Raw genomic sequence first — 15,948 nt, 5'->3', positions numbered from 1 at the left:
CTCTCTCTCTCTCTCTCTCTCTCTCTCTCTCTCTCTCTCTCTCTCTCTCTCTAAATTTGCCCCAAAATTTCTTTTATTTACTTATTTTTTTTACACTCCAGATTTTATTCCCCACTCCCGGTCTACTCTCTGACTGTTCCACATCCCATACCTCCTCCCCATCCCCTGCCTCCATGAGGATGTCCCCACCCCTCACCTCCCACTCAACCAGACCTCTAAATTCCCTGGGGCCTCCAGTCTCTTGAGGGTTAGGTGCATCTTCTCTGACTCACCCAGACTTGGCAGTTCTCATATGTATATGTGTTGGGGGTCTCATATCAGCTGGTGTATGCTGCCTGGTTGGTGGTCCAGTGTTTGAGAGACCTTAGGGGTCCAGGTTAATTGAGACTGCTGGTTCTCCTACAGAGTTGCCCTCCTCCTCAGCTTCTTCCAGCCTTTTCCTAATTCAACCACAGGGGTCAGCAGCTTCTGTCCATTGATTGGGTGCAAATATCTGCATCTGACTCTTTCAGCTGCTTGTTGGGTCTTCTGGAGTGCAGTCATGCTAGGTCCCTTTATGTGAGTGCTCCATAGCCTCAGTAATAGTGTCTGGCCTTGGGGCCTCCTCTTGAGCTGGATCCTATTTTGGGGCTGTCGCTTGACCTTCTTTTCTCCAGGCTCCTTTCTATTTCCATCCCTGTAATTCTTTCAGACAGGAACAATTTTGGGTCAGAGTTTTGACTGTGGGATGACAACCCCCTCCCTCACTTGGTGCCCTGTCTTCCTGCTGGAGATGGGCCCTGTAGGTTCCCTCTCCCTACTGTCAGGCCTTTCATCTAAGGTCCCTCTCTTTGAGTCCTGAGGGTCACCTCCCAGTCTCTGGGGTGCATTCTGGAGGGTTCTCCCAACAATCTACTTCCAAAGGTTGCCTGTTTGCATTCTTTCTGTTGGCCCTCAGGGCTTCCATTCTTTTCCCTCACCCAATACCAGTTCAGGTTCCCATCCCACCCCCCTCATTGCCCCCAGTCCACTTTCCCTCCCAGGTTCCTTCCTCCCTCTCTCCCTCCCCACTTGTGATTGCTTTCTTCTGCCCCCAAAGTGGGATTGAAGGCCCGTTTCTTCTAAGATTGCCACATGGAGGCTCTGACACATAGGCTCTTGGGGGGCATACTCTGACTTTATGTGGGCAGCAGGTGAAGGGATTCAGTCCCTGAGAGGTTAAGCCATCCAGTTAGTAAATGGCAAAACTAGAAATCCTACTCAGAGCTTGTGTCTATAAAGCACTATGGTCAGGGAAGGGGAGTCCAGCTATGTGTGGGCCACCATGTGTTGTTTTCCCCAGGTTGAAGAACTTGATTCCAAAATCAAAGAGGTCACTACGGACTCCACCAAAGGCAGAGAGGATCCCTTAAAAACCCAGATCCCCAGATTCCAGCTAAGAGAGGTAAGAGTTTTCATTAGTGAAAGTGACTCTCTCAGGTCTTCTTTCAAGGAGAGGCCTGGACTATGCAGCTGAAGGGAACCTGGGACTTTGCAATAAGGGGAACCATGCGTGGTCTTTAGGGATAGAATTGGATGACTATATATAATTAAAGGGAGGTCCTCCACCAATTTTGGGGCTTCTCAGGCCTCTCAGTGTGGTGATGGTGATGGTGATGGTGAAGACAGCTACTCCAGAAGATGAGACTGCTGGGTTTACTTTTAGCATTATGTAGAATATTTCATTTAATCTTTACAGCCCTTTGAGGAAAATAATTATCGTAGCCTTGTGTTTTGAGGGTTTTTCAGGCTCATTGAGGGTATGTAGCATACTCACTCTCACAACTATCAGGTGGTAGAGTCAGGATTTAAATTCAGTAGGTGGAAGTAATAGCAGGCATTTGCTGAACACTTGCCTTGTACCCAGCCATGCTTCGTGTTCCCCATAGATTGCCTCCTTTACCTTTGTAACATTTGAAGTAGATACCGTTCATATCCTTGTTTAATTGCTGAGGCACTCCAGGATGAGAAATAGGATCTGCACAGGGTCACCACACTGGTAAGTGACAGGGCCAGGATTTGACCCCAAGGCTTCTGGCACTCCTTAACCTGGAGTCCTCTGCTCCTTTTCTCTGGTTGCCTCTTCCTTCCTGCAACCTTCTGAATTTGTGGACCAGTCTTTGATGCCTCTCATCTCTTTTATGCCCATAGCATTGTGCTTCAAGCCTTCCACCCACTCCCTATTTTTTCCAGATTTTAGTTTTGTGCTTTTAATTATTTCAATGTTCTCCTCCCACGTTTTTAGTTTACCTACACAGTTTATGTAAGCCTATTACTGATGTGGACTCAGAGAAGTTCCATCCCCAGGTTAAGTCCATACTTGCTTAAGCTCTCCACTCACTCCTGCACCAAGGCTGCTTCTAGTGGTAAAGTAGAAGATCAGTCTGATTTAGGGCTATGTGACTTCCAAGATTCATACCTCCTGCCTTATCTGTTGCAGAGTTTTGGCTCACAATAAGAATAATTGCAGTAATTTGGTTTAAATCACGGGATGCTAGCAGCATAGACAGAGCTCTGCTTTTGAGATCTCAGACTTGCTTCTTGTACTGTTTTGACAGTAGATGATGAAATGGAGCTGAGCTTACATTTTACACCATTTCCCCCTTGCTTAGAAAATAACAAGCTTTAAAGGCCAAATTCTTTGGAAAACCATCAATATTTTCCATTGCTTAAGAAAAGAAATGCTGGCAGTTGATAGCCCGAGTCCAGGCATGCTTATGAGCCATAGTATATTTTACTTTTCCTTGTTATGTGGGGGCTCGAAGGAAAGAAAGCAGCCTTATAAACCTAACTGTTATTGTGATTTAATAACCATTGACCCTGATCAAAATGTAACACATGCGGATTGAGGTCTCACAATAGCAGCGCGGGGCTAGGTCCTGGTCTTCAGTCCACAGAAATCCGGCATTGCTAAAACTCTCTTGAGGAGTGCGTCAGATTGACAGTTTTCAGAAATTCTCTTGTTTTTTTTTTTTAATTCTAAGAGGAAGTATGCTTTTGACCTTTTGAGAGTTTGTGGTGGCAGGACTAGAATGGCAGTCTTTGTCCAAAGCCTCCCCTTTATACTGCTCAGATTATATTTTAGTGTGTACTGCATGTTTATACCAGTGAGTCATTTGAGGTGTATTTCAATGTCTTACAAACTTAAGTGTGTTTTTTTCATGTAAAAGGACCTGTTGGGCTATGGTGTGTTGAACTAATTGCAGCCTGAGTTTAAAAGCCAGTGGGGGCTGGAGAGATGGCTCAGTGGTTAAGAATACTTGCAGCTCTTCTACCGAGCATGAGTTTGGTTCTCAGCACCCAGGAAGGACAGCAGATCCCCTGGACCTGCAACTCCAGTTCCAAGGGATTAGACGTCCTTTTTTAGCTGCTGTTGGACAACTTTACAAACTACATGATCCTTCCAGACATATACGCATATACGTAATCAAGAAAGAGAAGGAAGAAGAAGGAGAACGAAGAATTAGAAGAAGGAAGAAAGACCACCCCCCCCTCCCCTCACAACACACACACACAGGGTTCCTTGACATGGAACTTGACAGTGAAGCAGCAGCAGGAGATATTTAAATTCCTGGAATGGCTGCCAAGGAACAGGCTCACAGACTCAACTTCAGATCACAGGTGTGGCTGTGTGCAGATTACAGTGTAGGCTGGCTTTTACACCTCTTGGCCATTAAAGTTATTTCTGGATTGGAAGTGGCATTCTCCTCCAGGTGTAAAAGTAAAAACACTTACTGAAGAAAAAATTAAAAATAATTTCTATCCTTAAAGAAGTACAAAGAAGTAATATAAATTGCCAGCAAACTCACCTCTAAATATTTTCTCCGTTGATACTTTCATACACTTATACATGTACATACAGGGGGAAAAAAACATGCAGGGAGACCAGAGGTCCATATCCTCCATCTCTCCATCTTATTTTTTGAAGCAGGGTCTCTCATTGAACTCAGAGCTCATCAATTTGGCTAGACTGGTTGGCCACTACACCCCAGGGATCCTTTTGTCTCCACCTTTGTAGTGCTGTCTTACGACATGTACGGCTGCTTCTGGCTTGTATGTGGGTGCTAGGGATTAAATTCTGGCCCCCAAGCTTACCGAGAAAGCACTGGGCTAACTGAACAATCTCCCCAGCCCCCCCTCTCTCTTTATAAAAGAGATTGGAGTTCGTGTGTGCTACTCGGCGTCTTAGAGTTACTATTGCTTTGAAGAGAAAACATGACCACAGCAACTCTTATACAGCCAGAAACATTAAACTGGTGCTGGCTTACAGGTTTAGTTCATTATCATTATGACAGGAAGACATGGTTCTGGAGAGGTAGCTAAGAGTTCTGAATCTAGATGGGCAGGCAGCAGGCACAGAGACTGAGCCACTGAGCCTGGCCTAAGCATTTGAAACCTCAAAGTCCACCCCCAGTGACACTTCCTCCAACAAGGTGACATACCTTTTAAATAATATTACTACCTATGAACCTTTGGGGGACCATCGTCATTTTAACCACCACAACCAGGCTGGCCCCAAACTCCTAGGCTCCTGCCTTGACCCCTTAAGTATCTGGGACTACAGATGTGTACTGGGCCGTTGTATATTTCGTGTTCTATAAAACTTTCTTTAACATTCTGGCCATGGAAGCATAGCGTAGATTTCCTCAGACTTTTAAATTTTCATTTTGAAATAATTGCCGACTCACATATATGTTGCAGCATCTCTTTATTCAGTGTTCCAAGGTAACATCTCCCAAGTCACATAGCTAAAACTGGTCTAGGGCATTTGGATCCTTTTATAGTGAGCAAGAATAATTTGCTTAATTTTCTATTTGGCCTTTAGTTTCTGGCCATGTGTAATTGGGCCAAATATTTGCCACTTGGGCATCATTCAGGAAAAGGTAAAGAGCACTCTAGGGAAGTTTTTCAAAGGGCCATTTAAGGAAAATTTGATATGAAAAGTGTTTTTATGAAATGAATTGTGTGTGTGTGTGTGTGTGTTTGAGTTCTTTGAGGTTAGATTTTTAAGGAGGCTTTGCCATCATTATTCATGCAACAATCCTACAGAACTTCTTTTCAGCACTTGGTAACTGTGAACAATAACTATGTTCAACAAGCCCCTAACTGATGGCTATCTCTAGCATCCCCTTTGAATTTAGTTGTCTTCTTTTCATTCTTGCCAGCTTCTTGGTGTTAATTAGAGTCTTCCCTGGTGTGGGTAAGTGGTGCTGTGCCAGGGAAGCACACAGGCTGGGAATCCTTCGAATTCCACGTTTCATTATGGGCAGTCTGATGACAGACTAGTCATATTGCAGCCCTGAGCATCAGTTACTTATGGGCATGGTTTAACCTCTTGTTGATGATGAACATTTTCCAGGCATTGTTGGCCTTTATTTCAGCACTTCCATTGACACTGATACCAGTTTCTCTTGTTTCCAGGTATATGCACAATGTTAATTTGCATTCCCTTATATTTTTCTTGGTTCTTACAGAGTTACTAAGGAAGAGTATCATTTCAAAACAAGCTGACTAACATCAGATATTCCCATTTAAACAAGCATACTTTGTAACTGAGAATTTCAATTCATTCTTCTTATTGTTGGTGGTGTAGAACATTTTGTTCATTTTTTTTTTTTGTGTATTACATAAATATTTTCTCAGGTGAATTGTATTTAATGAAATAAAGTATTCTTGATGCATTTAGTCCTTGAACTCTGATGACAGTGGAATCTTTCAAAGTAGACTTTGACTGCCATGTTGACATCTATCTCCTTTTTCTGCATACACTCTGGGTGTGTGTTTAGGAAATAGTAAGAAAGAAAATGTTAACTTTCTGCGCTCCAGTTGCTCTCTGCCTGCCACCGACAGGCTTCCTGTGCTCCTGCCCCTGGCAACTCTAGCTAACCCCGGCATGACTGTCCACCCCGCGATCAGCTGTCACAACACCCATTTACCCAGTAAAAACAAGACCTTAGAAGCTTATAATTCACCAATCAGATTTATGTATCAGTAAATTCTCAATTTACAAGATGCCAATACAATAATTGCAGAACCAGTTGATAATGATAAAAGCTTTATCCCAATTATTCTAACCTTATATCCTATCTACCTGTGGCTGGTTAAAGCCACGCTGGTTCACATCCACCTCCATATTAGACTATCTCCTTCTCCCCTGAGACACTCTCTGTCTCTGCAACTCTTAGCCCCGCTTACCTTTTCCCTGTCCAGTGACAGGCCCCCTGATGCCTTACTGTAATTGGACAGGGAAAATCCTGTGACAGGTGTCAGTCATACTAACAAAGAAGAATATGGATGGTTCTGGGATACACCACTGCCTGCCATCTTCGTTTCATTTTCTGATTACTATTGGTTGGCTGATTATGACATCAGAGCTTGAACTCAGGGATTCACACATGTTAGGCAAGTGACCCCTTTAAAGTTACTTAATTACTTTGTTTCGATACAGTTATAAAAGTAATGTGCTGAGTTACCTTAAAATATTAGAAAATCCAGACAAAAGGAAAAGTCAGCTATACTCTCTTTGCATTGAAGTTAATTAGTTTTGTTAAAAGTTTGTGGTTTCCCCTTTTGTATTTCTTTGACAGCACTGTGGACCACTCTTGTCAACAGGACCACAACCTACACTTTGTCCTGTAGTTTTCCAAAATGCTGATCCTTGGACTCTGGGTACTGAATGCTGCCCATTTTTCTTCCTCCCTGCCTGATAGGCAAAACAGTCTTGATTTGTTTCTGACATGGGAAACCAGGTCCCTCTGCTCTCCCTCTCTCCTAGGGGTCTGAGGACTGTGAGGCTGCGCTGGTAGAGAAGGAAGCCCTATTGGCCAAGCTGCACTCAGAAAATGTCACAAAGAGCACGGAGAACCATAGGTTGCTCAGGAATGTTAAAAAGGTCACCCAGGAGTTGAATGACTTGAAGAAGGAGAAGTTGAGACTAGAGCAGGCCCTGGAGGAAGCCCACCGAGAGGGGAACAGAGGAGCCCGAACCATTCACGTGAGTGCCTCCTGCTCTCCTGACATTGTGAGGGGTGCATCAGGGGTGGGGCCAGCGATGCTTTCTTCTCACAGGGAGCTGAATCATAGGATAATCTTTTCAGTTTTTTATGATCCTTCATACTGATACCCATAGTGGTTGCACATGTTTACATTTCCACAGCAGGGAATAAGGTATTTCTTTCCCTGAATCCTTGCCAGCATTTCTTATGTTATTAATGGTTTTGTTTTTGTTTTTATGTTAACCATTTTGACTAGGATTCAGTGAGTTCTTGGAGCAGTTTTAATTTGTATTTCCCTGGTAGCTAAGAACGTTGAACACTTTCTTATGCATTTGGTGACCTGTGTCTTTGTTGAAGAACCCCTTTATTGAGTGGATGGTTGGATTTTGGCGCTTACTTTGGTGGCCTTGATATCATTCTAGAGCTGGCCTTGTAGAGTCAAGCCTTACTCTGAAGACAGTCATATCCAGTGTTATATCTTTCCTGTACACTCTCAGGTTTTACTGTGTTTTCTAGGCTGGAAAAGAATATTGGAAAGAAAGATAATCAAACCTCAGGCCTTGTTCTCTGTCTACATTTAGTTCACTCTGAAAATCCTCTTAGATAACAGAAACTGATAGCAGGATTGATGGCAGCATGCAGACCTGATCCTTAGCTGCAGAGCATAGCTGCCACTTGTAAAGCAGCCAATGGCTTCGTATGTGGCCACATCCACATGTTTGGGCCCAGAGAAAGTTACTCTAATTTACAGATTAACTGAGCTTCATAATTTAAATGGCTTGCTTGTGGTCACCTAGACAGAGATATGCAGGTGGCAGGTATCTGGTCTATAATTTTAGAACTTTGCCTAAGATGCTATTTTGTTGTGCTGGCAGACCAGCAGTAGGTAGGGATATGGTGCATTTGGCAGAGAGATTTTTATAATCTGTGTTTTCTATAGATCAGAATAATATATTCTCAAGAAAACCAATCTATAATATTCTGGTTATTTGAAGCTTTAAAAAGTAATTTGTTCCTCTCAGTGTTTCTCAAACATGAGTTGTAGTTTATATAAAGTTATACAAGCTTAGGAATAATGGTAAAGACATCAGGATTTCAAAGGAAAAGATGGCAAGGGCTTTGGAACCATGGCAAAGATGGTAAACATTTTGTGGTATCCTCTGTGGTGCAGAAGAGGGGGACTTAAGATTCTGCTGGCAGTTCTGGCAGTAAGGGAAAAAGAATTGAGGTTCAGGGTCTCCAGTGTTTGACAGATGAACATCTTAAGATAAAAAGGCTGGCTTCAACTGGTACTGAGGCCCAAAGGAAGAATTGTGTCTGGTGGGTTTTTATAAAGAAAACTGAACAGTTACAGAGTCTTCAACAATAGTCCATTCAGTCAAAGCAGGTCTGTGCAAGTCAGATCGATGCTGTTCTTAGGCTTGTAAGGATTGAGGTTTTCACTTGCTGGGACTGGATCTAGCTGTTTCTCCTTGTTTTGTTCTCTTGAACGCGAAAATAAGTTGGAAATACTACAGCCCTGTTTTTACATGAGCCCCAACTTATAGTCCACACAGAGGACCCATAGCAAACAGACTTAACGTGTTTGACATTCCCTGAATGCTGATAGCAAGCCAACGCTCGCACCCTCTCTCAGACACCCACGCCAGGAGCATTCATTTTCTGGCTCATTGTGTGTGGGGAGACAATGCCTTTAGTGGAAGCAGTTTGGATCAGAGACCAGTGGACTCGCTGGGCCTGACTCTGCGAATGCATGAGAAGTTGGCCCATGAGAGTCAGCTCTCATGTTGGTTTTAATCTCTCTGATTACAGACAATGTGCCAGTTGACTTAGCACATGCTATAATTTGTACTTTTGTTTATTCCACACACATTTATCGAGTGCTTGCATTGGGCAGGCTTTGGTGAATACCGGCTTTAATTTTACTGTGGGGATCTAACAGAGGGAGGCCAAAAATTGAAGGTGGCAGATAGATCTTCTGTATCCTGACATATGCCTCCTGGCCACCAGAGGGACCCATATCACTTAAAGCAAATTCAGAAGACTTTCCTAAGGAAGCAGAAGCAAGTATTCCCAGTTTAGCATCCTGACTGTGGCAGTTACAGTGAGCTCTGCAGGCTGTGACAGGGAGGTGACCTTGATCTTTATTGTTCTCCCATCCTGATATAAATGCCTGGTTTGGCCCAGAGACTTAAGACTAACCCTTACCCCACCTACTCTGTGTGTGTGTGTGTGTGTGTGTGTGTGTGTGTGTGTGTGTATGTATGTGGTGAAGGATGTGAGAGAGCTCAGGTTTGATGTCTCTGGCTCAGACTCTCAGTTTTACCCCAAGCAGGTGTGGGACAAGAGTAAGTTACGTTTTTTTTTTTTTGTATAGTGGCCTCTCTTGGACTGTGGCTGAGCTATAGTCCCTAGGCTGTCTAACAGTGCTTGCATCTGTCATAGGACCTGTCATCTGCTGCCCTGACAAGTGTGTGCTTCACCTGGGCACTTAGCTCTGTGGGATACATTTGCTGGCTCTAAGCCAAAACTCTAATTAAAGTTGTTACTATCACCCAGGTGGCAAAATCCTGCATGATCTACCAGGAATAGATTTAATTTTGGGGTAGTTCAACCAGATTTCCTCTAAATCCTTGGTACTTATTTACAGGTAGCCCAGAATGGAATTGGGAGAGCATTTAGTACACCTTGAGAACCTCAGTCAATACATAGCGTTTGGTGACAGTGTCTTGGAATAATGGGTTAGACTTAGGTTTAAGACCACAGATCCAAGAAGGGATGCTTTTACAGAGCTCAAAATGTCTCTTTGCTTTTTTTTTTTTTTTTTTTTTTAAATAAGTCAGATGTGAAATGCTTTGAGCTAATGTCCTTGTAGCATAATGTACAGTTTAAAAGAACTAAGTAGGATGCTGTGTCCTTGCAAATCCCAGTTTCTGGGCTAGCGGGTTGGCTCAAAGGGTGAAAGTGCTTTCTATACAAGCCTGACATCCTGAGTTCCACCCACAGAACTAGCATAGAGATGGAAGGAGAAAAATGCCTCTTATAAGCTATCCTCTGTTTTCCATACAGCTGCTGTGCCACTCGGATCAGCACATACACACACACATACATACATACATACATACACACACACACACACAATGTCTGTCTGTCTCTGTCTGTCTCTGTCTGTCTCTGTGTCTCTGTATCTGTCACACACACACACTGTCTGTTTGTGTCTGACTGTCTGTCTCTCTCTCTCTCACACACACACACACACACACACACACACACNACACACACACACACACACACATGTACCATACAAATAAAGTTTAAAACTCCCCACTTTTGTAAGAGAATGGTGGACTGAGTCTCATTCCATCCCTTGTTAGCTGTTGAGTTTGAACTGTGGTGTTTATTTCTCACCTGCAGAACAGGCCTTGTTTCAGGGTTTGTGTGGGTAGACTATAGCAACTTCCATGATGTTTGGTGTGTCATGGTAGTCACTAAGGTGTCTTTATAGAAGTGGACTCCAGCACTGGGTTTAGGTTGGAGCTGAGTTTCCTTGGGGATGCTTAACCTCTAAGCTAACGACTTATTTTTCTAAACAAACACTCGCCTTCAAAAATGATGTGGATCCTTTGTATGTTAGCATTAAACAAATGAGATGTAATCTGTGAACAAAAGCATCCTGTGCTGCTTTCTAGTCCTCAGTTATAGTTGCTCTCTGTGCCTAGGTTTCTTATTTTCCCCCCATTTCCCTGCATTTTCCAAGTGCTTGCTCGGATGTTGAATGATAGGCCACTGTGCACTAGAGTCCACTAGATCAACAATAATCTCTGCTCTGAGAGCATGCTTATCTTTCTCTTCAGCTGGCTGAGCCCTTGGAGAAATGGGTCAGAGTGTCCTTGGGTAGGGAGGCTTGGGCGTCCCAGTAGCTCTTGCCTAAGGTTGCTGTAAAAGCTGTTTTACAAGGCTGACCTCTTCATTTTCTGATGGATTGCTGTGGTCTTCATGGGCCACCAAGAGAGCAACTTCGTCACCGCTACTTATTTCATCACTCGGCTGGCTCTGTTCTGGGAGCTGGATGCAGTTGCAGAGTCAAGTCAGACACAGTCTAAAGTTGTCTCCTGGAGAACTGTGATGGAAATTCAGATAGAATGGTGTAAAATACAATATGCTCGCTGCTGATAGCAGAACAGACTGAAAGGAGAAGAACATGGAGCTGTGCAGGGGGAGCGAAGGGTAAGAAGGGAGACTTCACAGGGGTAGGCCTAGACTTGAAGAGTGTTGGCCACAGGGGTGGGAGAGGTGGAAATACATTCCTGTTACACTGGGAAGCCCTAGTGGGGCTGGGGAGGGGCAGATTTGTTACCTTGAACAAGAAGTGGTATCCTGGCTGTGTGTGTTCAGCTTAGGCCTCAGCTTCTTTGTTCACTCTCCACAGGGGCCCTTTTAAATTTGATTTTCAAAAGACGGTGTCTTTTGTAGCCCTAGTGGACCTTGACCTCACTGTGTAGACAAAATTGACCCAGAATATCTCACCCACCTGCTTTTGCTTCCCATGTTCTAGAACTTTAGGTGTGTCATCTGTGCAGGACTGTCTCATTCCAATGACTTCTAATGCTTTTTTTAAAAGATTTAGTTTTTATCTTATGTATATTTCGCCTACATGTTTACCATGGGCATGCCTGGTGCCCACAGAGGCAAAACGAGGACATTTGATTTTCTGAACTGGAGTGAGAGAGAATCGAGTGCAGAGATTTGATCCTGGGTCCTCTGGAAGAACAGGCACTCTTAATTGCTAAGCCATTTCTCTTGCCCCTAATTTTGTTTTTATATTATGCAACCACCTGATGTTGGTGCTAGGAACTGAGTTCAGGACCTCTTGAAGACCTGTAAGTATTATTAGCCACTGAGCCATGTCTCCAGCCCTCATTTCCTCTGTCTTTTATGATTAAGATTATACATTTGCTGTTCAAGTGAACTTTTATGGAAAGAAGACATGGGAGTGGAGCTGCACAGAGTTCTATGGGCTAGGAGGCTCAGCATCACATCTCATACTTCCCAGGACTGCTCCCACCAAGGTCAGGGAGGCTCCATGTGCACAGTTTACAACGACATCTCATGCTGATTCTGGAAATTGTCCGTGCATTGCTGAATGCCTCTACCTCATTAAGATTTTGAAGAAATTGCTTTTGTATATTTAAAAGTAACATTGAGCACTTTGACAGGCTTGCTCACAGCAAAACCTGATAAGGTTGAAATGTGATGGATGAGAACTTTCTCATTCTCCATCTGGCCAGAGATAAAACAGACTTTCCGGATGGAGAAGGGTGAGGGCCTGGATTTCATTTCTAATGTGATGCTAAGATTTGAGGGATATTTTAGTTTTCAAATAATCCACTTTTAAAAACCAACCTACCTGCTCTGAAAAAGCCCTGATATGCAAAGGAAGCACGCAGTTCAGTGTTGGCCCAGAGTGCACGTACAGATCTCAAAGGAAAATTGCCCATTAGTGCAGAACTTCAGAGGCCTAGGAGACAGCATCCTACAAATCTTGGCTGTACTATTCACTGGGGAGCAAGGTGGCACTGGTGTATGATTGAGGTTCCCAAACTTTCACTCAACCCTGTTCTCACAGCAAATACAGCAGCTGCACCTTGGGTGTGCTGAAGATTTTTTCTAGTGGTAACCTTTTGAATTAAAAGCAAATAAGAAGGTTCTGTGCTTTTCTTCTTCCCCATACCTGCTGGGTCCGTTAGTTTCCGGGGATGCCCACGAACATGTGGTTACACAACTCCTGTAGTAGTCAGCCAAGGTTAGATGTTCTTAATCCTGGAGTTTCTTGGGCTCAGTCTGAAAAACCAGTGCTGTGAGTCAGGTGTGGTCATTAGTTCTAATTACCTGTTCTCTAATCCCTGGGCTTGGAGAGGCAGGAGAATCAGGAGTTCAGGGTCACCCTTAGCTTCATAGTGAGTTTGAAGTTAGCCTAAGGATCCTTGGCTCAGTGTGATGAGAAGAATATAGTGGACTGGCTTTCATTAATATTGTATGCTTCACTAATTAGCACATGCTAATTGTACACATTCATGGCATTCACCAGGACATCTCCATACATACATACCTTATGTATGATGTGTCATGTCTTTCCACCTTCCTATGATCATGTTCTCTGTAGCTCCCCACTTCACTTCCTATTTCTGAGGAAACCCTATTTGAATTCAGGTCCTTTTTGTGTGTTTGTTTCTACATATGGAGTGAACATTCAGTGCCTGGTCTTTCTTTGTGTGGCTTGTTTTGAATGAATTGAAGTTCTGTAATTCTGTGACAGGCTTTTGTTCTTTATGGTAGAATAGTACTCCTGTGTGTATGTGTGAGTATATGTGTAAGTGTGTTTGTGTGTGTGCGTGTGTGTGTATGTGTATCATATATTTTTGTGCATTAATCTGGTGACAGGCACTTAAGCTGATTCCTTATCTTAGCTGTTGTGAGAAGTGCCCCAAGTGCTAGGCTAGCAGATGTAGGAAGCACAGCTTAGAAAAAGCATTGGAGAAACAGGATTGTATAATTGTATAATTTCTGAAGTGTCCCCTCCTGTTGGTTCCTAGGTATCTAAGCTCTGTGTATTTCATAATTCCATTGTAACTAGAAAAGATACAGGAAATACTTTTTTTTTTCTAATTTGTAAAGTCTTAATTTTTCTGACTTAATGTATGTTCTCTTCTAGAGAAAGTAGAATGCATTAATGGAAAAAATGTCTCTTGTAGATGTTGGATATACTGTTCTGTAAATATTAAGTTCATTTACCTACTATATAATTTAACTCTGGTGTTTATTTATTTATTGATAGACAGTCTGTATATTGAAAAGAGTCTGGTATTAATCCCCCCACCACACACCCATACATACATGCTATTGTTTTAGATCTATCTCTTACAATAGGTGTAATATTTTATAAAACCAGATGCTCTTCTTATATTAGGTGTCTGTACATTTCTAATTGTGAATTTTACTTTTAAAAGCATTTTAACATTATTATTATTTTCATATGTGTGTTATACACCAGCATTCTTGTTAACTACATACTGTCTGGTGATCACAAGCTCCGTTAGACTTTGGTTTAGACGATCTTTACTTTGGTTTCCGAGAGATAGCCTTGCTTGAATCTTGGTTGACAGTTACTTTGTTCCGGTCTTAAAATCTATCAGTCCACACCTTTAGCATATTTCTGGTAAGAAATTTGCTGTTAGTTTCTTGGGTTTGTCCTTAAATGTGACTTGGTATTTTTATCTTGGCAGATTTTAAGGTTTTTTCCCTTTGTCCTGTGTGTTTGATGGTTGAGTATAATGTGTGTGATACAAACTTCTTTCATCCTATTTAGATGCTATAGGGTCATTAAATCTGGATGTCCGTGGCTTGCCCACTATTAGGACGTTTTCTGTCCTCTGACTGAGTAGCTTTTCTATGTTCTTTTGCCTTTATTTCTCCCACTTTGGGAATGCCAGTGACACAGACATTTGACCTCTTGATGGTGTCTCAGAAACCCCTCATGCCGCCGTATACTTCTCTTTTCTATCTGAATGTGATACTTTAAGACCCATATTCAAACTCCAGGATTCTTTCTTTTGTTTGATCTATTAAGGCTTTCAAAAATTTTGTTCCATTTTTTAATAAAAAATCTGATTCATTCTTTTTCAAAATTTCTCATTTATATTGTCTATTAGTCTTCCTAGTTTTAATTGTTTACCTGTATGCCCTTGGATCTCACTGACATTTTTTCAAAGAAAAAAATTGTGTGTGTGTGTGTGTGTGTGTGTTATGCTCACATGAGCGCAATTGCCCATAGAGGCCAGAAGTGAATGGATCCCTCTGAATTTGGAGTTACAGGTTTTTATGAGCCATCTGACATGGCCGCTGGGAACTGAACTTGGGTCCTCTTACCTGCATGGGCATATCTTTCCAGCTCTTTTATTGACACTTAAAAAATTATTTTGAATGACTAGGCATTTTATTTATTTTGATACCTTCAGTATTTATTGTAAGGGAGTTATTGTTAGGAGATTAGATTGGGTGAGAGGTTTTTGTTTTGTTTGTTTTGTTTTGACAGACAAATGGAATTTAGTATACTTAGTAACATCATTTTAAATCTTGTTTCTTTTAAATTTCTTGAGCTCTTTGGACATCACCTAGGGAGGAATCACTTGCATCAAGGAGTGGTTTCTAGATGTAGTGACATAGGTTGACCCTTGGAAGAGGGCATGCTGCTTCCATCCAGTTTCTTTCCTGTGGCCGGGGGAGGGTGACATATGTTCAGGTGGAAGGGACTGGGTGGAGACAGGCAGGACACTTGGAAAGTGCGTGAATAAATTGGTTGGGTGACAAGGACCGCTTTGCGACAAGCTGAGGCTAAGCTGGTGCCCACCAGAAGAGCCACGAGTGGGGTGCTTACTCTTGAGTTGTCTGCTGCAGTTACTGGCTCCATGTGGCTGGAAAAAAACCTGTAGCTCAGGGACTTAATTGAGAAACTGCTATTGTTGCCCTTGTGAAAGCCCTGTTCTGAAGGAGGTGCCGTAAGAGGAGGGCTGAACTCCCCTCCTTCTGCAGTGTGAACCTACCTTTCTTCCGGTCCTTCTCCATGGGAGAGCTGCTCAGCAGATTAGTGTCCACAGTATTCACTGGTCCTTCCGTGCTACCTGGACAGAGGCATGGCACCTTGAGGCAAAAACCCAAGTTGGGAATTCTCTACGTTCCACTTCAGACCTATGAGTGAGGCCCAGCATTTGTAAGGAGGACTGACTCCCATATAGTCTCATAAATTGTCCCTGCCATGCCTGGCATCTCAAGGAAGAGGATCCAGGTGGTTTCATTAAGTCGGGCATGCACTTTTCTCTCTGAAAATAGCGAGAGCAGCAACAACAAAACCCTGACACGTGATATCACGGAATTGTAC

General features: G+C 42.8%; 1 protein-coding gene across 6 annotated transcripts in view; it reads left to right on the top strand.

The window, feature by feature from the left end:
- Cdk5rap2 (CDK5 regulatory subunit associated protein 2) overlaps positions 1 to 15,948 on the top strand; it is a 174,271-nt gene that overhangs the window by 53,021 nt on the left and 105,302 nt on the right. For all 6 annotated transcript variants that reach the window (XM_029476183.1, XM_021159966.2, XM_021159965.2 and 3 more), the window contains 2 exons: positions 1,322 to 1,423; positions 6,794 to 7,012. In XM_029476183.1, the coding sequence (XP_029332043.1) occupies positions 1,322 to 1,423; positions 6,794 to 7,012 (321 nt within the window). The remainder of the gene's footprint in view (positions 1 to 1,321; positions 1,424 to 6,793; positions 7,013 to 15,948) is intronic.

The sequence above is a fragment of the Mus caroli genome, chromosome 4 (assembly GCF_900094665.2).
Source record: "Mus caroli chromosome 4, CAROLI_EIJ_v1.1, whole genome shotgun sequence".
Taxonomy (NCBI): Eukaryota; Metazoa; Chordata; class Mammalia; order Rodentia; family Muridae; genus Mus; species Mus caroli.
The sequence above is the reverse complement of the archived record's forward strand: the minus strand, read 5'-3'. Positions and strand labels throughout refer to the sequence as shown.